The sequence below is a fragment of the Mauremys mutica genome, chromosome 9, assembly GCF_020497125.1.
Source record: "Mauremys mutica isolate MM-2020 ecotype Southern chromosome 9, ASM2049712v1, whole genome shotgun sequence".
Taxonomy (NCBI): domain Eukaryota; kingdom Metazoa; phylum Chordata; order Testudines; family Geoemydidae; genus Mauremys; species Mauremys mutica.
The window spans coordinates 12,170,446-12,194,656 of record NC_059080.1 but is presented as its reverse complement, the minus strand read 5'-3'; the positions used below and the strand labels follow the sequence as shown (position 1 = coordinate 12,194,656).

The 24,211-nt window shown below is 41.2% G+C and overlaps 1 protein-coding gene across 6 annotated transcripts in view; it reads left to right on the top strand.

The window, feature by feature from the left end:
- IL1RAPL2 (interleukin 1 receptor accessory protein like 2) overlaps window positions 1-24,211 on the top strand; it is a 548,931-nt gene that overhangs the window by 284,711 nt on the left and 240,009 nt on the right. For all 6 annotated transcript variants that reach the window (XM_045029383.1, XM_045029380.1, XM_045029382.1 and 3 more), the window contains 2 exons: window positions 8,355-8,628; window positions 22,286-22,472. In XM_045029383.1, coding sequence (XP_044885318.1) covers window positions 8,355-8,628; window positions 22,286-22,472 — 461 coding nt within the window. The remainder of the gene's footprint in view (window positions 1-8,354; window positions 8,629-22,285; window positions 22,473-24,211) is intronic.

Genomic DNA, 24,211 nt, shown 5'->3' with positions numbered 1-24,211 from the left:
TAGCATCTATTTCTCTCTCCTGTTACTAGTGTAAAGCCTCCTCCAAACAATTATCCAGCTTCTCTTTCTGCTTGTGCTATGTATGTGTATCTACAAGCACAGAAACAATTTTTCCAAACCTATTAATTATTCCAATTTTATCTGACAAATTTAAAATATTTCTCTTTTCTAGACTGAGCATTAATATTAGGAATGTGAGCAGTTTTGCACTCTTATGGTTTGTTCTCTAGTCAAAAACTAGAATAAAACTTCTGCAAAATCTTTCATGTAAATTTTGGTCCTTTTTGTTCAAATGTGACGTTTTAGATGAAAAAAAATTTCAGCCACACTGTCTGGCCAGATGTGTCCATTTCTGTGCCCTGATTGACTGACCGTACAATCTCAATCAGTGCGAACACTTGCGTGTGTGAAATTAAAGTGCATTCTTTCTGAATGCTGCAGCGTTGGAATTTTGCAGCATTTGCACTGTTTGACATTCACAAACAGTTGTACCAGTAAAACTCAGTTGCTCAGTTATACACTAATGGGGGTGAACACGGGTGAACTCCAAGCTTTTGGGGGGTAAGGACAGTGTTTTGGTTTTCTGTTTGTACAACACCTAGAACAAGGAGGACCTGGACTCCTAGGACTATCATACTACTAATAAATAATAACTATTATTCAATTTTAAATTCAAATAGGTTGTTAAAGAAAAACTTTTGCATAATTGACCCAACTCTAATCCTAGCAAAGGTATTTTTTTTCCCCTAAGAAGCATAAAAGGTGGATCTCTAAAAATGCCATCATCTTATAGGGATATTTTTTCCCCTTTATTGTATTTGTGTCCCTTTCTGTTGAAATGCAATTTCAGATGAGAATATAGTCAGAATTAAAGCCAATATTACTTGAAATAAAAATAGCATCAAACTGTAGCTCATTAAATCACATCTGACCAATGCTGCATAGAAAAGAAACATCACTGATTTCTATCACTCGGCTATTGTGTTTCTTCCTCTTTTCCTCACTGCTTGACATGTCTGGACCAGCACCTCTCTTCTGGTAAAGGCAATACTCTTGAATGCTCTTAAATGCCACCAGTGAAGCCTTTTGTTATCACTCTTTCCTTTTCCCCTTTAGCTCTTGACCAGCTACTTGTAATTTCACTGATCAGAGCTGTGATTGCTGTTCTTCAACAAAGGAGCTTTAAGATGGGTTGTTCTCAAGCTGTACAACCCGAAGCCCAAGTTCCTCAGTGCACAGAATACTTCCTCTTAAATAGCATCTTCTAAAATCCTGGGACTAGTCACGTCCCTTCTCTGTTTTCCCTCCCGCCTTCTGTCTATTTAGATTGTAAACTCTTTGAGGCAGGGATGTCATCTCTCTGTGAATCGATACAGCCCTGTAACAGGGTGGCACTCACCTCTCATGAGCACCCCTTTCGGTCTGCAATGACCACTTCCGGCAGCTTCTCGTGCAGGGATCGGTAACCTTTGGCACGTGGCCCCCCCAGGGAAATCCGCTGGCGGGCCAGGCCAGTTTGTTTACCTGCACGTCCGCAGGTTCAGCCCATCGCAGCTCCCACTGGCCGCAGTTCGCCATGCCAGGCCAATGGGGGCTGCAGGAAGCGGCGGCCAGTATGTTCCTCAGCCCACGCCACTTCCCACAGCCCCCATTGGCCTGGGACATCAAACCGTGGCCAGTGGGAGTCGCGATCGCCCAATCCACTGATGCTGCAGGTAAACAAACCGGCCCGGCCAGCCAACGGCTTTCCCTGGTGTCGTGTGCCAAAGGTTGCCGATCCCTGTTCTAATGACTCAGCCCTCCATCCAAGTCACACAGTCTGTATGGAACAACTCAAACAGACCCCTGCCAGGGTATTAGTACAACGAAGTCTCTTTAAGCGCTCCTGATCCTGGTAGGGCGCTGGGCCCCCAGGGCTTCTCCCTGGAGACTCTTCACCCACTTTGGTCTGTTCTGACCCCAGCTCTCCAGCGCGGGAGATCTTAACAGTTCAGATCTACTTCAGGATGGTTATCACTGTCCAATTGTAGGCCACTTCCCCAGAGGCTTATTGGAGGCGGGCGGGTCTGGACCCACCCATTAGTCCACGTCCCAGCCCAGGGACCTAAGAATAGCAGCCACATGCTGCCATGTCCCTTTAACTAAACTGCTTTCAGTTCCCTGGGTCACTTCCCCACAGCCTCTTCACCTTCACGTATGCTTCACCTTTACTGTAGGGCATACAGCAAGTCCCAGCAGCCAGCCTGGATCTCCCTCTTGCTCTCCTAGTCACTGCTAGCAACTGCTCTATCCTTGGTTCTGCGGTTCCCTTCAGCCAGCCAGGAGCACCATCTGCACTCCTCTGGTTCCAGCGAGGAACTGCCTGTCTCTGGCTCTGCACCTTCTTTTACATGGGTCTGCAACCCTCTGATTGGCTGCTTCCTGCAGCCTTTCCCTGATTGGCTGCCTCCTGCGCAGTCTACCTAGGACTCTTGGAGGATTTAGCTGCACAGCTCCTTTCTGGGATGGGTGTGGTAGGATTCTGAGGCCTCCAGAACCCCATCACAAGTCTCAAGCAAAATGGTTCCCATTCTTGGCTGGGGGCTTCAGACACTAGTTATAATACAACTAGTAAATAAAAATATTACTTTTATTTCAGAAGAATGTTGTTCTTACCAAATAATTAAAGTCGAACGTGTACTGTTTTCTTCTGTACTGCATTAGTGTGTGAGCAATAACAAATGCAGTAAATTAGCTAGTTCATTTTTTTATTTATTTTTAGTTTACTTGAATTTAAAATTAGATTTCAGATAACTAGGTAGACAGACGTGTATAAGAATCCCATGGTATAAATTGCTCTGCATGACAGGACCTTACAAAAATGATTACAGGCAGATTCACAATGCAAAAATTATTTCTATGACAGGAAGCAGAAAGACAAATTACTCAGAGACTATGTACATGTTCTTCTATAATTGCTCATAAATTATTATGGTTCATGTAAAATGCGCCCAGATTCCCTAGACCACAAGGTATATTTAAAATAACAATCATGTTAAATTACTAGAAAACGGAGGAAATTCAATACACATTGTAGGATGATTGCTAGCACAGAAATACAGGAAATTCTTGGCAGCAAAGTTAATTTGTAATTCACTGTATATATTTAAAGTCTTCCCTTTCACTTCACTATTAAGGGCATCATCCCGTTCTTCATTATGGGGATAACATTAGGCTGTGTTGATTGGATCTGGTCTGTAAACAATTTCACTAGAGAAGCAACTAGAGCTGGGATCTTCAGAGGACTCTAAGGGGTTCAGGTGTCAAATACCATTGAAAGCCAATGGAAATTAGATGGCAAACTCCATTAGGCCTGCATGCATGCATTAGGGATTACTGCCCAGTTCTGGAAGGGACAGGAAATGAAACAGAAATAAAATTTGCTTTATTATTTAAAAGACGATAAAACAGTATCACCTACATGAGAGAGAATTTGGAATAATAGCTCGTGTCTTTCATCTCTCATTGACTTCCATTCCCTGAGTTGGTGCTTGTGGAAAATTGACTTAAATCAGATCTAACATATAGCCAGCCAACACTGACTAATGTAGTGCATTGTACAGGATATTGCAATGGGAAGTGGAAGAAATTGATTTGACTCATGGAACTGTCGGAGCTCAACTCTCTCCTACTCCCTTTCTTCTGTCCACAAGTGTTTCTCTTGTTTAAAGTAAACCAGAAGAGCTATTAAATTGTCATTCCAAACAGGCCACAGTCTTCCCTCCTCTATTTTTCGTGCCAGATACTATTCCATGTAGAAGTAGGAAATGCTGTACCAGACTAAGTGATCTTTAAAAGGCCCTCACCTCACCTGGTGGGAAAGAGTCTGGTTTTGGCAGGTGATCAGTTCCAGAGGAGGAGTAGGGGAGGCAGCCTCCCCAACAGGAAACCAGCCCTAATTATGGGTCTTTAGAGCCATGTTCTCTGTGGAACATGGAATCAGCACACAGCAGGTCCAGCTCCTCAGAAGGCACTTGAGACTCAGTAAATAGCTAGATTGTGATCAGCCCTAATGAGACCCGGTGTAATTCATGTTTATTATTTTATGAATGGAAAATAGGACTGTACTGGAAGGCATAGTTTGTAGTTTCGGTGCATGTCACTGGGGCTCTGTGAAAGGTAATATGCAGCATTTGTTGTGCTCCGTGTACTCTCACTGCTCTGAATGCTGAAAAGATATTTTAACTAACTCTTTATTGTTGTACAGCAAATATCTAAAATGCACCTGCATAGAAAGTTTACCATTGACTTGAATGGCCTTTAGCTGAGGCCCTTCTTAAGAAGTGGTAGATGATTGGGTTGGAAAGAATACATGTCATATACATTTATTATATAGCACAGCGCCTTTCCTGGCTTTTCTTTATTGTCATTCTCCTCACTGCCGTGAACATACCCCATAGCGAGAGCAAGCCCGACACAAATGATGGCAAACTTAGTCCATGATAATAAAGCGTCAAACTCCGCCTTAGCAGCTCCAGTCATTTCTAATGACTGCTTTGAGAATGCTCCAGATTAATCTAACAATTCATACACTTCAGTGATTGACAGCAGAGCAAGGAGAAAAATTCCAGCTACACAGAAGCGTAGGCAGCCTGACCTAGATTTTAGCCTCCCCGGCTACATAAGAGGAAGCATTCTTGATTATGCTTTTTAACAAGAGGAAAAATAGTTAGGGGGGGAAAAGTCATCTTCTGTTTGATTAGTCTTTCTTCGATAATTAAGATTTAGTCCATGCTCACTGCAAGATTTTTTTTCTAAATGTCATCAAATGTTAGAAGCCCTATTATAAATCATTACCTCATTTTCACTCAGTTCTTGACATCTCTCTGCTCTCCATAATTAGCATCTCATGGAATGCTCCTTTAAGCTAGTTGGCTATCTAGCCGAGGAAATGAACCGAAGAACCCCCACGTGGGCAGAAACAATGGCGTGATGTGTCACATGCACAAACATCTCCCCTTCCCCTGCTGCATCTGGCGTCCGACTAGTCTGATCACTACTGCTTCTGGTGTCCGACTAATTTGAGCCCAGTTGCAGGTTTGTTCTGTGTTGTGTTTGGATAAAATTAGAGGAAAAAAATGAGTCTAGTGTAAAGTGTGTTTTGCTTTCCTTTTCCTTTTGATTCCCAGATCCTGAGCTGGTGTAAACTGTCGGAGCTCCATTGGCTTCGCTGGAGCTATAACAAATTTATAACCAATAGTGAGACAATATTGTTTTAATAATAATAGCTCTTATATAGCATTTTCATCCATAGATCGCAAGGTGTTTTATCATTATTCCCATAATGGAACATAACCCAGGTCTCCCAAATCCCACTCTACTGGTCTCTCCACTAGGCCATAATGCCTCCCACTAGCTTATTGTTTCTTTGTACTTGTCTGTCTACATCCATCTGTTGTCCGACATACTTAACTTGTAAGCTCTTTGGAGCAGGGATTGTCTTTTTGTTCTCTGTATGGACAGCACCTAGCACAATGGGGTCTTGGTATATGATTGGGGATCCTCGGTGCTTCAGTAATACAAATAATAAATAATACTGATGCCAGCTGAGGATCTGTCCCATAGTGTCTCCAGATTATTATACTAGTAGCTGCTGTAGGTAAGTCTCAGCCAGTTTCTTCCTTTGTAACTTGGCTATGAACTACCACTTGACTCTATAGTGTGTTTCATGCACACTGCATTATTTTAATGTGCTTTGCAGAGTCGAACTAACTTCAATTTTCAATTTAGAATAAGAGAGGGAGGGAGAAATAACCAAAAAGGGAAAATATGCCTCCAAGTGAAAATGGAAAATAGATGAATTGATAAGGTGGAGTTAAAGGATGCTTAATGTTTCAGTTGTTCAATGAGGAGCTAGTGGACATGGAAGCGCTAAGAGACAGGATAAAAATAACTGAAAATGTCTTGACAGAAAGAGCAAAAAAAAAAATCTTTAAAATTCAGTTTCAGAAGCTGCATTTTCAGATTTGGACTAAGTTCTAAGCCGGGGCGGCTCCAGGCCCCAGCACGCCAAGCGTGTGCTTGGGGCGGCAAGTTGCGGGGGGCGCTCTGCCGGTCGCCGTGAGGGCAGCAGGCAGGCTGCCTTCGGTGGCTTGCCTGCGGAGGATCCGCTGGTCCCGCAGCTTCGGTGGACCTCCCGCAGGTGTGCTTGGGGCGGCAAAATCCTTAGAGCCGCCCCTGGTTCCAAGAGCAAACCTTTTCCTAGTACCTTTAAATTGTGACTCTCCTCTGAAAAATGAGACTGTAAGAATAGGATTTTCTTACTCACCTGATATGTTTTGTGTGTATTCAAAGTTATAAGAGTCTATTCATTTTTACTGTGGTCAGCTTTGCTGAACCAACATACTAGAATATTTTCTGGCTCATGCATCAGTGATAGAATTATTAACTGATCCAAAGCTCGTGGACCCGGTTTGAGATCCCGGCAAATAAACAATTTAAGAAATGGCTTTGTACATTCCTTTAACTATTATTTTTTCATTACCTTCCTAATGTGTCAGAGCAATTAGAGGTATGCATGAAATAAAGAATAGCTGGCAGAGTAAATGAAAGAAATTAACATTTTACTGTATATCGATGGGTATTGGATACAAACAGAAAGAGGCCACATAGTTACAAAACACAGGCCTTCGGTTGATGAAAATCAGTATGTCTACATGGAAGTCAATGGATCTACCCTGAAATATATCAGTAGAGGATATATACCAGCTGGCCTGTGAATGATATCCATCCTGCTGTAATACCACTGAAGTCAATGGAATTACATAAAGGATAAATTTTTGATCCAATGTACCTACGTTAGGCATCAAGCAGCAAATTGTGGACTGCTGCGCCCTTGCAAAGCCCTGTTGATTGCAGTCAGGCCGTATGCAACCAATTGCTGGATTTGGACCTTAATGCTTCCCATTACTAGACAAGATTGTCGTGAAAGAGATTGAGAAGTGGTAGTAAATTGCATTTTTAAGGTGAATTATCAAAGCTACAGAGCCTGGAAATCCAATTTAAAGACATTTTAACCAAAGAACATAATCTGACATCAAAAGGACCCTGGCCACATCTTCCCCATTGCTCAGTTAAGAATGATTGCATTGCACAGCATACAGTAAATGTATCCTACTTCATAAGACACATACATGCAACTTAATTAGTGCTTAGAAACAGCCTTGTGTAATGCACCTCAAAATAAAATTATAAAGATGTGGCTTGTGTCACATCTAACTATTTTATATGCAACTATGTTGTGCTCCTCGAACCAGTCCTGAGAGGGTTAACAGAGCTGAGAGGCCAGGGCATCCCCTGAGCCGAGAAGGGCTCGGGTTAATTGGGAGTGAAGCCTAGCTGGGGAAGGGCTGGAAAAGCACTATGAAGCCAGGAGGGTGAAAACAGAAGGGGGTTGTAGGGCAAGGAGACTGCAGTCACTCTGGGTGGAGGGAGGTTGTCAGGGAAAAGGAGGAAGTCCAGGGGGAAAGTAAGCCCTCAATCCTGCCCTGGAGTAAGAGACTAGAAGGGGGGTGAAGTAGCTACAGGGCATAGAATAAGCTCCATTGGTAAATCTAAGAAGATAGAGAGTCTGGGTAGGAAGGAACCCAGTGAAACAGCAGCAGCGACGGGGACTGAGAAGACCTGGGTTGCTGGTTATAGGGTCACTGGGATGGAACCCAGTGTGGTGGGTTCCCCTCCCAGCCACCGGTATAGTGGCACAGAGCCGGAGCTGAATACAGCCTGGAGACTGCATTTGGACAGTGGTCCAGTTGTACTTCAGAACCCCACAAGGGGTGGACTGAATGGTGACCTGGCATCGGGGACAAGTTCCCAGAAGAAAGACTGTGTGTTTGTGACCTGGAGACTATAAAAATAGGCTAGACAGCACAGCTCACCGGGTAGCTGAAGAAGCACCTTGTGACAGTAACAAAGATAATTAGAAGAGGTGAGTAGAGGAGGTTTAGGGGGTGGATTGAGATCAGATGCCAACATGCATTTTCGTTAATTACAGAACTCTAAGCTGGTTTTTCAGTTCAAGTAGCTAAGGTAAAAACACTTGTTATTTATTAAAGAGTTAGCGGAAGTAATGAAATTCTGAAGAGGAAACAGAACTGAATGGAGCTAAAAATGCACTCTACAAATCACATTTTTTTTTATGTCAAACTAAAATCTAGTGAAAACCTTCAATTGCGGTTAATTCTGACAGATGATTCACAATGGCTTAAAAATAAAGATTTTTCTTTTTGATTGATTTTTATTGCATTTCACAGGTTCTCTCACTATCTTGAAAAATGTTTCTGTATCTAATATTTCTTTTATTGTTTTCCTTTCAGTTGATGGTTGCATTGACTGGTCAGTGGATCTCAAGACATACATGGCTTTGGCAGGTGAACCAGTCCGAGTGAAATGTGCCCTTTTCTACAGCTATATCAGGACTAATTATAGCATGGCCCAAAGCACAGGTCTTAGGCTTATATGGTACAAAAACAAAGGAGATTTAGAAGAGCCCATTATATTTTCAGAAGTTAGGATGAGCAAGGATGAAGATTCAATATGGTTTCATTCAGCTGAGTTGCAAGACAGTGGATTCTACACGTGTGTTTTAAGGTGGGTATTGTGTTGAATATAACAATACATTTCTATAGTTTTTCTTATTTAAGGCAATGCTTAAATTTAGCTATTTCAGGACTGAAAGGTACTGCCAATTAATATATACTCATTATCTTTCTTTTCCTGATTGTTTGTCAGATTATTGCATTATCTTGGAATTACAGTTTCTCAAATAATTATGATTACTTGTTCCAATAGCGATAATTAAATATGTCTTCACTTCCTTCACTGAGACCTATTTTCAAAGGTTTTTAACTTAGTCAAAAAAAGGGGTGGGGAGGTGGCGGCAGTTCAGTTCTGAAGGCTTAAACCAAAACAAACATTTTGATCAAATAAAACTGTTTGGCAAATCAAGAGCAAATCCCATAACTGGCAGACAGCAATCACAGATGATAATTTTCTAATGGTATTTTTGTGACCCCTGTCTACCACGAGTGAGTTAACTTTTGTAAATTGCTTAACGGCTCATAACCTGGTCTGAATGGCCCTGACATTGTGGAAGTGGCAGTCAAAGTCCTGTTTGATTTTGAAAAATGTCTATTCTAGTTTGCAGCAATACATGTTGATCGAATGTTTAGTGTCCCTCCAGAGGCCTCAATTCTGCAAAGCACGTAAGCGTATGCTTAACTGTAAATCAGTTCGGACATAAACATGTGCTTTGAGTTAAGCATGCTTTTAAGGGCATTGCTGATGAGGGATGGCTTGCTGATTTGGGGCCTTAACTTGCATAGTACTGCCTGTCCTAAACATACGTTTATAGGGTAAACTAGGAAGGCGCTTTGATTTTTTTTAAAATGCATAAATGATCCTTTATCTGATTCAGCTTTGAAATACAAAGGACTTCACAACTACCGTACATGTTTTCAATATTGCACCACAGTTGCTTCAAAGGCAAACAAATAGAAATGTCTGTGGTCATACTGCTGAGGTGGTCTCGCCTGTCCTGTGTGCCTCACTGCTTGTGTGTCTCAGGCCGTCTATTGATCACTCCCAAGGCAGTAGAATCTTTTTGTCCAAACCTAACAATCCATAACTGGTTGAAAAATGTCTGTTGAAACTTCTTTTTTGACAGAAGCTTGGGGTATCGACAACACGTAGATTTTTGAGGAAAGTATCTGCTTTCCATAGAAAAATTTGATTTTTAAACAGAATATTAATTAAAAAAAACAACAACAACAACCTATGTCTGGAATAAAAAGCATCAAGGAACAAACAAAGGGGTAGATCCTACAAAACCCCTACTTACACGGGTAGTCCCATTGAAGTTACCCACATGAACAAGAATTATTTACATGAGAAAAGGTTTGCTGGATCAAACTTAAAATGATTAAAATTAAAGCTCAACTGATGCACTTTCCTGAAGAATTTGGTAATCAGAGCTTGATTTTGTTTAGTTAGCAGGATAGGGGGCAAAGGATCATACCCGCTGTGAGGGGCAAATGGGGAAGATTTATATGCTGAATACAGATCAGCTCAGCTGATGTATAATAGACACAGTCTGCGAACAGAAGTACATTTGTAGTCAGGAGGAGCTAGCATCTAGAAGTTCCCATTTGCCACAGAGATGAACAAGAAACATAGATTTCCCTTTTGGCAATTCTTGGGGTTGTGAAGATGTAGCATTGCTCCCAAAATGTGGCATCGCTCTTCCCTCAGCACATATTCTGTTCATCCTGTTTGATCACAGAAGGATGAAGTACCATTACAAAGGACAAGTCAAGCATGACTTCAGTACTGAAAAAAATTCTGTGGACATGGAAGATAAAGTCTTTTACCTTCTCAATCAAGCTGGCTATGAAGTTCACTGAGAGTCCCCGGCTGAAACCACTGAACAGTAATTCAAAAACGTATTAATACCCTTTGTAGTTTAAAATTTTACATACATTTGGTGAACATTCGTGCTTATGTTGGTGGCAGATTAACAGAACTGGAAAGAGCCCAGAAACTTGCACAGCTCCAATCTGCCTACTGACTTGCTTCAATCTTATTTTGTCTGCTTCTGATCCTGCTAGAGGCTGCCAGCAATATAGGACTGTGATGTTTTGATGGTTTTGTACTGTGGACTAACATCTAGCTGGGACGAAAGATGAACCCACCACACACTATTTTTAGTAGTAGTAATTGTAAGAGTAATAGTAAACATGTATAAGAGGGCAGTATCGAAAGGCCTCAGTTGGAACCACTGCTCCATTGTTCTGGGTGGATAGCAAATATATCCCCTGATTCTGCAAAAGGAACCTTATAGATTGGCTCCTGCCGGTGAGCAATATTTGTATCCTCAGAGCTGGAGATAAGAGACAAAGCAACTGATTATATTGACTTGAAGTCAAAACTGTTGAATCTGAATCTTTAGCAGTTAAATGGTAACTCTCAAACATGTGGTGACACTTCAGTGTCTGTTTTATAAATATTTTCCAGAAACTATTAAATGTAAAGATAGTGGTTACTATTAGAAAGTCAACATTTGCCAACAGATTTCAGAGTTATTTACTATTGGATGTGGAGAAGGGAACTGTGATCTGATACCATTGTGTGATTAACTCTTAGCAAATCCTGATTTTGTAATGCTACCTCTGTAATTAGTATAATACAAATGACAGAACCATTATTTTTTATGACAGTTGCATTATGGAATGGTTATGTAAAGACACTGAATTACATATTTCAGCAGAGATGTACATTTTTCATGTAAGATAGTCAAGACAATTTGACACAAACATTAGCAAAAATCCTACGAGCTCAAGTTCTAGGACACACTTTTATACGGGAGATTTCAGAACACTTTGTTCATTTAGGTGACAAATAGTTTTGGTAAGAAATGGGCAATTTTTTAAATAAAGAATGTGTTCTTCCTTCCTTCCAGACATAAAGACAATCTGTCAGGCTTTTTGGAATGTATTACACAGCAGCAATGTCTTCTATGTCAGTTCTACAATTTTGCTGCTTAGGCCAAAACTTTCTTATATAATTGGAGATTTTTTCCCTTATTTTCAGATTTATGTGGGAGTACCGTGTTTCACAGCTTTATGTCTTGTAATTATACATAAAAGACCACATTTCTTGCTTGAATAAATTTATTGTTTCTTCCAAAAATTTGGTAATGAAGCCTTGCTCTTGTTGTTTATCAAATTAGAAGTAGCTTAAAATAGCCGAGCAAAGAGCAATAGTAATTTATTTTCATTTCATTAAATATAATAATGTTATTGTGATGGACTATTCACACCACAAACTGTGTAAAAGATTTTTTTAAACTAATTGAGATGAAATTAAAATTTGAGATTTGGTTTGGTTTGGTTTTTAAGCAGATGTTTGCATTTTACAATAATTAGTCAGGATCACCTAGTTTGCAAGAATATGAAGGTCACAGTTGATAGAAGTAACTGCAGAAGATGATTTTGTAAAAAGATCTATAATCTGTTTCAAGTATTGCCTTTTATAAACTGTCTGACTCCAGAGTCGTACACTAGGATCAATACAGTGTAAAGAGAAGTACAATGTACAGCAATGTACAACATCAAGGTCTAATCTTGCAAGAAGCTCAGTGCTCTATTGTGGGGGCTCTGAGTGGGTTTGGGAAAATGCCTCCTTAGAGCTCCTGGCAGGATCGAGGCCAACAAAGCAATTTGGTGGGGTGGGGTGAGGACATTGGGGAAGGTGGGAGTGAGTGTATGAGGGAAAGGCATTTTTCCCATGCATAAGTGTTTGCAGATCAGGGACTAAAATAGCAATAGGATCTGATTAAGCCTGTAATGGGCCTTGATTGACAGCATATTTGTGTCATGACCGAGCCCAGATCCACCTCATGACATTCAAGTCATGACTTTATAGCACAATATATACACAGGGGCTGGATATACTATTAAACTTCTACTGCTGGCTGATGTGACTTTAGTTAAGGTTGTCAGCACTTCCATTATAGAGCTTCATTTTTCAGGTACTTACAAATCAACTGTAAAAAATTGACTCTGGACTGAAACATTCGATGCAAGGTCTCAGGAGCTAAAACACCAAACCAGAACATGTAAACTGAAATTGGACTAAATCAGTGCGCCATTTACAAAGTCATGAGTATGGAAAAAGTTGAGCTGGCAGCTCGCGTGCTGCTTTGCCCTCTGACAAAATAAATATGGTTTTGATTCCCCAAGTCATACTGAAAGAGTTTGGCTTTTTTTTGGGAGAGGCAGTGGAGGGAATAACTGGACCTTATTGTCCCCTCTCATGCTGAAAACCCAAGGGAAGAAGTCTCAACAACATTTACCAACTGTTCCATCAGTGGCAGGGCTTCTCTCCCCTATCTCCCACCTCTTCCTCCCCTGCCGAAACCAAACTGAGCTACAGTGCTTGTTTTGTCTGCTTGAATGGGAATATACATCAATGTTTATTGGTAGAAGTAGTGTGTGTGTGTGTGTGTGTGTGTGTGTGTGTGTGTGTGGTGAGGGGAAGGTGGGGACATTCCTCCTTGTGGTCTTTGTGAGTAAAGGAAGAAATAAATCTTCCAATCTCCAGTTCTGTATTGGACTTCAGAGAACCCTCAAAAGAAAAGTGGTGTTAATGAGCTTTCTTTCTACCATCCTTTGTCTTGTCTATATAGATTGCAAGCTCTACAGAGTTTTCAAAGTGCACGTACAATACCTACCACCTTGGTTGGGGCTCAATGAGCTATCATAATAGAACTTATCATAATATAAATAAAAAATAGACGGACACTTTTGTAAACCACCAGGGCTTTGAATGAGTCTGGAGCATATACATAGTCAATGCAAATCTGCCTTGGAGGGTTTTCCTGTAGGGGGTGTCAGCAAGACTTCTCTCACCTGATGGCCCCTCATATCGCATTACATATATGGGAGGCAAGCAGAGCTAAAGAACACACTTCAAAGAGGTTCCGACAAATAGTGCATCTCAGGAATGCTCTGAAATCCCATCTTTTCTGTAAAAAAATAAATAAATAAAAAATTGCCGTTAAATCCTTTGCAACCAGCCAAAAGACAAAAGGGGGTTATACAAATTCTTTGCGTCCAAAAAAGGTATGAGGGTTAAAACACTCCACAAATACGTGAATGGTGAGGCCACTTTCTCTGCAGTCCCTTTTAAAACATCTATGTTGGGGGGTTAATATGGTCTTCCCAAAACTAATGAAACCTCCTTATGAGGCACCTAAATCTCATGAGCTAAGTTTTTAACATGGCCATTCATTTTGTTGGCAGCAGTGTCTTTGACTTGCAGAGGACTTAAACACCCTATGCTAAATTTTTCATGGATGCGGGGTGTCGAGGGGAGGCAGAGAAGGGGAGAATAAGAACATAAGAACAGTTGTACTGGGTCAGACCAAAGGTCCATCTAGCCCAGTATCCTGTCTACCAACAGTGGCCAATGCCAGGTGCCCCAGAGGGAGTGAACCTAACAGGCAATGATCAAGTGATCTCTCTCCTGCCATCCATTTCCACCCTCTGACAAACAGAGTCTAGGGACACCATTCCTTACCCCATCCTGGCTAATAGCCATTAATGGGCTTAACCTCCATGAATTTATCTAGTTCTCTTTTAAACGCTGTTATAGGCCTAGCTTTCACAACCTCCTCAGGCAAGGAGTTCCACAGGCTGGCTGTGCGCTGTGTGAAGAAGAACTTCCTTTTATTTGTTTTAAACCTGCTGCCTATTAGTTTCATTTGGTGACCCCTAGTTCTTGTATTATGGGAATAAGTAAATAACTTTTCCTTATTTACTTTCTCCTAAATCTCCTAAATCCCTCTGAAACTGCTAGAGTTTAACTTAATCACTCTATACCTGCTTCCATCTGGCAAGTGCCTTCCCTATAATCTACTGTGAAAAGGTTTCTAAGTTACCATTTCAAATTCACTAAAGCCTTTACATTTAGAGTGTTCATCTAGCTTATTATTACTTATGATCAGAGGTGCTGGAACAAATTTTATAGTGGGGGTGCTGAGAGCCATTGAACCAAACTGTAAACTCTGAATATGATGGAAACCACTTCAAGCCAGGGGCTGCAGCAGCACCCCTAGTTCCAGCACCTATGCTTATGGTCCTGGAACAATAGGTCAAGCATCCAGGAGAAGGCCATCCAAAGACTTGTCTGATTGCACCTCTGTTTTATCACACACAGACCTGCAACCCCAAGTCATGTTAAAGCATTTTGTCAGCTTCCATAGCCAACGCATCCAGGACATTCCCCTAGCAGTCACATGGATTTCATACTCTCTTTTTACATGGAGTCAGCCTTCTAATGTATTTCCAGGCTTTGTTATCAGTGTTACAGGACCCGTTCCTGAATGAATGACCAACTGTCTTTCAGTTATTTTAGGGAGTCGCCATGTTTTGTTCCCCCTACCATTTACTTTTGATAGAGGGTCAGAAATTGTGGGGGAGGGGAGAGTGGGACACACAGCCACCACTCACTCCCTACCACCAGTACTTCCAAAAGGGAGGGACCTTCCTTTCCCTTCTTTTCCCCTGCCTTATGGCGTGTGGGTTTGGGTGTCCTTTGAGATAGTAGGATTTGGCCTCCATGTAACAGTCAATTACATTTGATTTGACTGAGGGATAAAAGGCAATGACAAAATTCTCAGAAGACCCGAAGTTTGCAGAAGGGAATCAATATGGTCAAAATGTAGGGTGCTGGGTCCAAAAGGGAATACTCCGTTAAATTGGCAGATGAGTCTGAGAATTTGATCTACTGTCGTGTATTTCTCTTTTACTGGTGAACACTTGTCACAGGTCACTAACAGGAGGAACATCAGCATGAGCAGTTCTCTTTGTAAATTAACATAATTAAATGCACATTATGCTTTCTTCATGCAGACTTTTATTTTTAACCTTATCAGATAATAAATGATCCATTATTTTAGTTTTCTCAATTGTCTGTGTTTGAGGGAGCGTCTCTTTCTCTCTCTGCATACACTGATGTCAATTGTATGCAGGGCCAGCTCCAGCGTTTTTGCCGCCCAAGCAGCAAAGCGGGGGGGTGGCGGGGGAGGGAAAGAGAAAGCTGCGATCGGCGGCACTTCGGCGGCAGCTCTACCACGCTGCTTCCTTCTTCGGCGGCAATTCGGCGGTGGGTCCTTCGCTCCGAGAGGGACTGAGGGACCCGCTGCCAAATTGCCGTTGAAGACCTGGACGTGCCGCCCCTTTCCATTTGCCACCCCAAACACCTGCTTTCTTCGCGGGTGCCTGGAGCCGGCCCTGAGTCTATGCATGAGGAAAGACTATATCCCCTAGGAGATTTGTTCCCTTTGGCAGAAGAACTGGTCAGGCTCAGCAGTACTTGTGCAGAGAGCACTTAAGGGAGACTTGCTGTCCTGAACGTCAGTTTGTTTGTGTCTAATTAAGGTCTGAAGGGGAACAGACACGTTAATTTGCCCACAGTGTGGGGTGGACTGGAAGTGCTCTAAGTTCTAACAAGCAGCGTATTAAAAATCCCAAAATTATTGGAGGGGGATCTCCTGGGAGTGGTTGTTTCGGGGCCCTTAGATTCATGCTACTCCTGAAATGTGGCTTTTCTAGCACAGAATGTATTTTAACAAAAATATCCAGCGATCTTATGGTAAATTAAAGCATAAATGAATAAACGCTTTGGAAGGCGTATGAGCTCTCAAGCTTTGTGACATGTGTCAACCTCTAACTATTGGTAGCTTTGAGGAAATTCTCCCTGGGAGCATATGCTCCCTATTGCAGAATTTCTTCCTCTGAAGCAGCTGGTGCCGGCTACTGTGAGAGAAAAAATGTTGGACTCGGACCATGTCTGATAAAGCATAGAAGTTTTGATGTTCCTAGTCAACTCCCGCAATTTGCTGCATTCTGTATAATCTTGTCTTGTATTTACAATTTACCTTGTTTTTAGAGGTTTTAATGCGTTCAGAGGTTGTTACCTGTCTGAAAGGACAATTGCAGTAGTAACGTATTACCAAAGGAGAAAAGGACTTCCTGAGATTTTAGTGTTGCTCAAAGGTTGAGGGCAATATGCACCATCAATGTAATATTGTTTAACTGAAGTCCCATCTGTTTTTACCTCTGTTTGACCCTGAGCAGTCCTTATTTATATGATTGGAGTGGGGGTAATCATCTTTCTGGAGAAGACAGGTAAACAGCTCCTATTGAGGTGAACAGATCAGTCGAGCCAGTCAGTTCCTCTGGAGACAATAAAGGTGAAAACTGGCTCCTCTTGCTCCCCACTATGGGGAGACCCGAGGACAGTCAATCTGCTACTGGTGAATCCCGTCGTCATGTTTTTTGCTCTTCTTAAGAGTGCCCATGTCAATGATTACATTAGATGTCGTCTACCCGCCAATGTGTGCCGGCGTCCTCTGAAGATGCATTTGCTGAAATCTAGCTTGGGATCTAATCTATCTAAACACTGGACAGATGAGGGTAAATTAAACTAATGTATAAGAGATCAACTCAGACCAATATACTGGGCCCTCATCCCCCTACCATCCTGTGTTTGGGAAAATTCAGAAGCGCTAGTTGTTCAATAAATATCCACTCTCCTTAATGATATGAATGAGGGCACGGTGAGGAGTAGACTACTCTCTTCGATGCCATTGTTAAGAACATGTATTCCTGACTGTTGGTCTGTGGAGATGTCTCTGGGTATCTTGTATCCAAACCACCATTCATACTCCTCTTTTATGTTGGCCTGCAGTGACTTTGCCCAGGACAAGTTTCTTCTCATTGGCAATTGGCCAATGATGCATCTTTTCTGCAAGTTAAAGCGTAGGCTACTGGGACAGTGTTTATTTTTTATTCAAGATGAACCTGCCTTCTGACTTCAGAATCCAGTGCATATGACAGCAACCATATGTTGTAATGTGAAAAGCTTACCAGGGAACAGTGCAGGAGAATGGAGACGCTTAAGGAATGGTGAGATAAGCACAACACAAATAGTTCTTCTGCTTGAAGGAATAGGAATTTCCATGGTGTTTCACTCTGGATTAAGGCCACAGCTCGTTACTGGAGGACCCACAGAACCGAAATCTCAGAAAATGCACAAGGTACGGTAAAATGGACTTGTAACATGCTGCAATTGTAACATGCTGCACCTAATTTTCTGTGATCATGTTTCTAAACTGTTTTTGTTTTTACTAGTGAGATCCTGAGGGCCATTCAGACATTAAAGGATGAACACGATGAGCCAAGTAGCATCTGAGTTTTTGATATAGTGCTAAGGACTTGGGATTGGAATTACAATAGTAAAAGAAACAACAAACTCCTCTGCAGAAATGGTTGGAGTTGTGCCAAGCAAAGGTAACAAACACTGAGGAAGAGAAGGAATATATACTCTTTGTTTATGGTTCAATAGACAACTACAGTGATGTCAATTGTCTACTAAATTTTTTCTCTTGCAGGCATTGCCTTTTAACTTGAAGGGGTCAATGCGCATCACACTTTGGGGAGAAAGAAGGGCTTGCACATCTAAGAACTTTGAAAATACAAATGACCCAAAGCACGCCCCAGCAGGGTTCATGGAAGAATAAGGTAACAAGCTAGTGAAGAGTTAATCATATCATACATTAAACACTTTTCCAATTGAGGAAAAATACAATACTTGTGTTCAGAATTGTATGACGATAGTAAATGATGCCTTTTTCTCTAAACAGATCAGAAGATGATAACCTCATGGAGCTGGTGTAGAACAACTTGAGACACCACCTGCAGACACACATGAAACCACTAAATAACAATGGACTTGTATTTCAAATACTGGCAACACAAATTTGGACTCTGGAATTTATTGATTATCTGGATAGTTCTCCCGGTAATGACTAGAGAGGAAAACAGGAGATTGTCAGAGTCTGAAAGTTGGTAAAGGAAGCACTTTCCCACAGATAGGTGTTAGTGGACCAAGTGCTCTTGACTTTCAGAGGGAGATAGATGGCGGGTTGGTATTCTTTATAAGTCAGAAGCTGCTAAGTTCCCAAGTTGTGGAGACTCAGTTAAAGGGAATGGACTCAGGAGGTTGACCTGCACATAGCTGCTGTTAGTGTTACAATGAGCCAATGAATGTGCCATAGATTTAATAAAGTTCAGCACTTAAAACGAGTAGGCAGCGTGTTGCATTCTGTTAGAAGCTTGATTCTTGTATTCTTTCCTGGGCACAGCTTCCATTAATCCCCTTGTGGTATTCACAATTGCATCTGCCCTTGGATATGTGACCAAGCTATAGCTCTGCAATTATAATGAAATAAAAAAAAAACAGCAGGAGCACCAGGCGGGCGGAGTGAGTCGGGACATAGGGGTGCCCATTTTTCAGGGGCCCCCCAATTGACGGGGGCCCCTGGAAAGGCGCCTCATTGGCCCTGTGGCTAATCTGCCACTGCTGCTATTTTGGCCATGTATTTCTTTTGGATTCTGAGTTTGTTTGAATATATAATTCAAAGCAAAACCTGGCTGAGCTGAGGACTGCAAAGACGTAGACACCATGATAGAAGGAAATAGTTTCACAAACTCCTGCAAAGCAAAACTGTTGAGCTCTTCACTTCCCCAGTCCAGAGAGCAGACACATTTCGCAGTAGTACTTTGAGATGGGGAATCACAACCTCTGGTGCCAGTATGTTAAGACTTTCAAATCCTTTCTCCTTGCAAAAAGAAGGTCTGTCTTTTCCTCCTCTTTCTTCTCCCCTTCCTTGTTACTAGTACTCCCTCTTCTTAAAAGGAAGCCTGTGGAGGTCAGCCCAATGGGAGAGGGAGCAGCTTGAGACCTTTTAAGAAGTGAAAATGCTTTAGAAGATGCATTTTCAAGGTCTCAAGTTTATTTTCTACCAGACATGTTCTCTATGCTGAGCCTACCTCTCGTCTATTAAATGGGTGCTCTGAAATCCCGTTAAGGTCTAAGATCATTTGAGTTGTACTTGATCAACAGCTGTTTCTACTGACTTGCAAAGTCCCTGCTAAACTAATCTATTTTCAAGGTCACATCTATAACCCTTCATCTAGCAAGCTCTCCATCCACAGTGGGAAACAAATTATTTTGTCAATTTCACTCATCATCTGCTATAGCAACACTAAAATAGTGATTATTTGTTACTTGTCTGTGTTCTTTGCAAGTACATTCCACCCCTATTTACTCTTTTTATATAACCTTCCTTCCCTGTTCCCTCCATGCTTGGGGCCCAGTGCGACCAGCCCTCCTTTGTTTTCATTATATTGTACTGGGAGAAGTTCCTCCTTCCTATAATACAAATTAATGAGAGTCGTCATTATTTTTAAAGAAGGAAAAGGGAGGTAATAAATATAGGGATAACATTGGCCACTCTACCAATGTCCTCAAGGAAAACAGACCAAAGGCAGCCAGTGGAAGATAGTTCATCCAGTTCTCAAGCCTATTGTTGCTGGCTTAGTAAGGGCTTTATTTATCATGAGCTTGAATAGACTTATTCTGGGAGGGTTTTTTTGTTTTGTTTTGTTTTTTAAGTGATGTTGCTCACCAGTCAGTCAGTTTCCTCAACTCTGTACCATTCTAATTGTAACTAGTGAAAGGAGTGTTACATTTTTAGGGAGTAAGCATTTTAAATAGAACTAGCCTCAGGCCCTGTTCAAAATGTAATCTCAATAATGAAAAATCGTTAGCAGAAAATATAGCACTATTAAATTATACCAAATAATGAATAACAACCCCAAGTCATTATCTTTATGAGCCTTGATAATTTCTACTGGGTATGTGACGTGTCTTGTAATCAAGAATAGGGGTAATCATCCAGGTAAGTTGTTAATTACCAATTGCTTAATGCTGCTGATTATATACATATATCAGCTGTAAAGTACATGCACTGCTGTTGTGTGGGTTTTTAGTGCTCCATCACAATATCCTTAAAAATTCTTTAAAGCTGAAGTTTGTTTTCCCATCTGAAAGGAACAAAGGGTGAGATTTTTCAAAAACACTTAAATGTTTTAGGGGAAATTTGATTTTTATTGTCAAGTTGCATAGGGACTTTTCAAAACTCCTCCCAAAATGTTTATTTTTCAGCTCTGATAACTATACTTTAGATTAAATAAAACAACAACAAAAAGTAAAAAGTCTCTGTAGGAGGGAAAACGCAGTGACACTTCTTTAGTATATTTCTAGCTGCAGGCTCCACACAGGCTATTCTGTGTGACATTTTATTACCATAATGATGTGCAACAAAAGACTTGCAATGGGATAAACTGGGATTTGTCTTTTTCCGTTGAAACTCATCATACGTCTAATTTGAGGAGTCTGAGGATCCATTATCTTGATGTTAGTATCAGAGGTTTGACCATTTGGTCACTGATCATTTTCCAGGTGAATGTGGCTTTTGTACCAGGTAAAACAATCTGAAACACAGTAGCTGCAGGAGAATACTGAAGCAAAGTGGTAATATCAGCAGGAACTCTCCAGGACTCCCCGTGATATTGTAGCTAGCCAGTGTATCAGTCTTCCAGACCTCTTTGATTCCAGAAAACTTAGTGACAAAGTGATGCATGATGGGAAACAGAGCCCTCATTATAAGGTCTGTCGTACTTTGTAGTCTGGTCTTAAAGGACTGTGTTTTCCATCCCGTCTAATGAAAACCAGAATCTGACAGTCTGAGTTGCAACACTCTTGCACAAACTGTAAATGCTTGACAGTAACACCATGATAAATATCAGCGTGAGTTGTTATTGTGGTAGCTGCTAACTCTGTTAGAGTTGTGAGTCTATAAGCATTTCCATTTTAACCTCATTTTCACATTCAGGAAGCATGTAGCTTGGTCATTAACATTTATTCTGGACTGACAGCAAGAAAAACAAGAACATTTGGATTTAACTCATGCACCCTTTCCTGGACTTCACCCGCTCTGTTTTTGTGGGAACTGAGAAAACTGTGATCTTAGATTCTTATGTTTATAGGATCATAGATTTAATGCCAGAAGGGACCACTACCTCTGTCCGGTCTGACCTTTTGCCATAGACTTTCACCAATCATTCCTTCAGTGGAAGGAATTATTCCTGCATTCTATGCATGATTTAGTACCACTGACTCAGAGGAGAGCAAATTGCATGCCAGTGTACTCTAGGTTGGAGTCACCCTGAGGGGAGGGCAGGTGATGTCTCTGGGATCTCTAGAAGATGTGCCAGTGAAAGCTGTTTGAAAGGGGATGTGCTGATTAGCATGTCCCTCAGTTGCCTGGTTATGCCTCCTCCACCCACTTTTAAGGCTGTGCTGGCCCTCATTGGAGAGGTGCTTGCAGGTAGTACATATAAATCCCTTTGCTCCAAACCTTGAGGCCCTGCACCCTTACTATCGAAGGAGCTCCAGTGGGATGGAACTTCTTTTGGTGGTCTTCAGTGCCTGTCAGATCTTCCTCTAGTTGATAGCATAGTAACTCCTGCTGTGGAGGTGAAACCAGTTCTGGGAGTTGAACATTCTTCTCTTATCTGGTAACGAGGATCATTACGATTATGCCACTGAGCTCAATAAAACAAATCGCACGGGCGAATGTAAGTTTTGTGTGATGCTTCATATTTAATTTGCATCTCTATAATATTTTCTTAACACCTGAATTGCACAACGTTGCAGTGACTTATTTGAGTGTGTTCCTGAATCATGTCGGTGAGCTCTTGGTAGCAAAGCCAAGACTCGTGAAACTGATGTGGTAAAAACTAAGCTATCGGTGTAAAACTCTTCTCTGTTCTTGCAGAAACTCCACCTATTGCATGAAGGTGTCAATGTCCTTGACAGTGGCTGAGAATGAATCTGGGCTTTGCTACAACAGCCAGATCCGATATTTGGAAAAATCAGAAGTCACGAAAAGAAAGATAATCTCCTGCCCCGATATTGAGGATTATAAAACATCAAATCAGGAGCCGGAAGTAGTATGGTACAAGGTAACATGCCCATCTAATTAGCATTTTGTTGAATGCATACAATTACTTTCTTTGTTTTCAGTCTTGCATCCAATTATGAACTTTTTGCGTGTCAGGTAATGAGTGGCTGCTCTGAAGGACCAGCCAAAGCCTAATAGTTCTAATGCACAGGAATTATCTATATTGGTGCAAAATTATCCAGCCTGGCCACTGACTGACAGCAGCTCCATATCTGTGAAGGGTCTTCCCTACTTTAGGAACTTAAAAAAACCTGCTCTGATAACTGAAATACCAGCTCAGATGTTCCACAGCCTCCCTCACTCCAGTTTCTACACCTGAGGAACTCTGCCATTTCTGAATATTGCAGTCAACCCAACTGGAGGCAACACATTTACATGGCATCAGCACCACCATGTAGTGTGTCTGTGCATGATGTGTATACATAATACACGTTGAAAAGCACTGAGTTTTGACTTGCCAGACACACAGGTGCCCTGGTGTGTCAGAAAATAACAATTTAAAAAAAAAGTTGTCATTCTATTTTTATTTACAAGGATCTTGAATATTTCAATTCACAGTGACAAACCATGCACTGTAACTCATATAAAAGCCATGAAAGCTTTCCCACCGGTTATATGGGCAGATATGTTTAGAGTGTTTATACATGAAATATGCATATTTAGTAAAGTATGAAATTGTACAGAAAAGAAAGTGTATGGGCATAAGTGTCTCATGTCCTACCCATGTACCTGCTGAATACCAAAAGGCTGAAGAATGCATTATCATTTGTGTAAATTCACATTGCAGAAATTATCTGACAGAATCCTCAGCAGTCATGAAGCACAGTCACTCTTAAAACACTCGAGGAAAATGAAGGCAAGAAAAGTGCAAACCAAAATCAGTGAGGAATTGTACTGGCCAGAAATGGGAACATAACTTTCATTTCTTTTCTTTTCACACATGTACATGTCTTCTGTGTCCAACACATAGATTGTATAGCACCAGCTTTCGGTCTGACAGCTGACTGGGTTGTCACAATGATTAAATTGACCAGAACTGATGATGTATTTTGAAGATAACATTGCAGCTGCAAGACAATCAAAATGGACTTTTAGTCTGCTTTGCTAAGAAAAAGAGACATTACTGGAATAACCTACTCCATCCTCCTCCTTAGTCATACTTAATGATAAGTATCGTTTAATAAGTGCGCTAACAATTGCAGATTAGATGGCAGGATCTTCACTTCTTAGACCCCACATACATCATCTGTAACAGACCTAAAAAAAGTCAGAAGGGTTCAGTCACTTGGGATTTCAACGTTAATGCCGTATTATGCATGATTTACGCAGGGCACGTTTTAACCCATTTGTGGCGAAGGTTTTTGAAAAATACTCCAAAGAGAATTATGGTACTAGCTGTAATAGACATTCTCTTTTCTCACTCTAAAGAAAGGTTGAGGGCCAGATTCTAGAGAAGACTTGTGTCTCTGGTACATCCCTTTGATTTCAGAATATTTTTATTCCTATTTATTATTTGTACTGCGGAATTCCAGTCATGGACCAGGTGCCCGTTATGCTAATTGTTGTACGTGCACATAACAAAAAGAGAGCCCCTGCTCCAAAGAGCTTATAGTATTCAGCCCATAATATCTACATACTCTGCAACTCCACTGAAGTCAATATAATTATAGTGACTTATATCACTTGAGGGCCTGACCCGAAGTTTCTGAAGAGGGTGTGTGATTTCAGACTTAGAGAGAT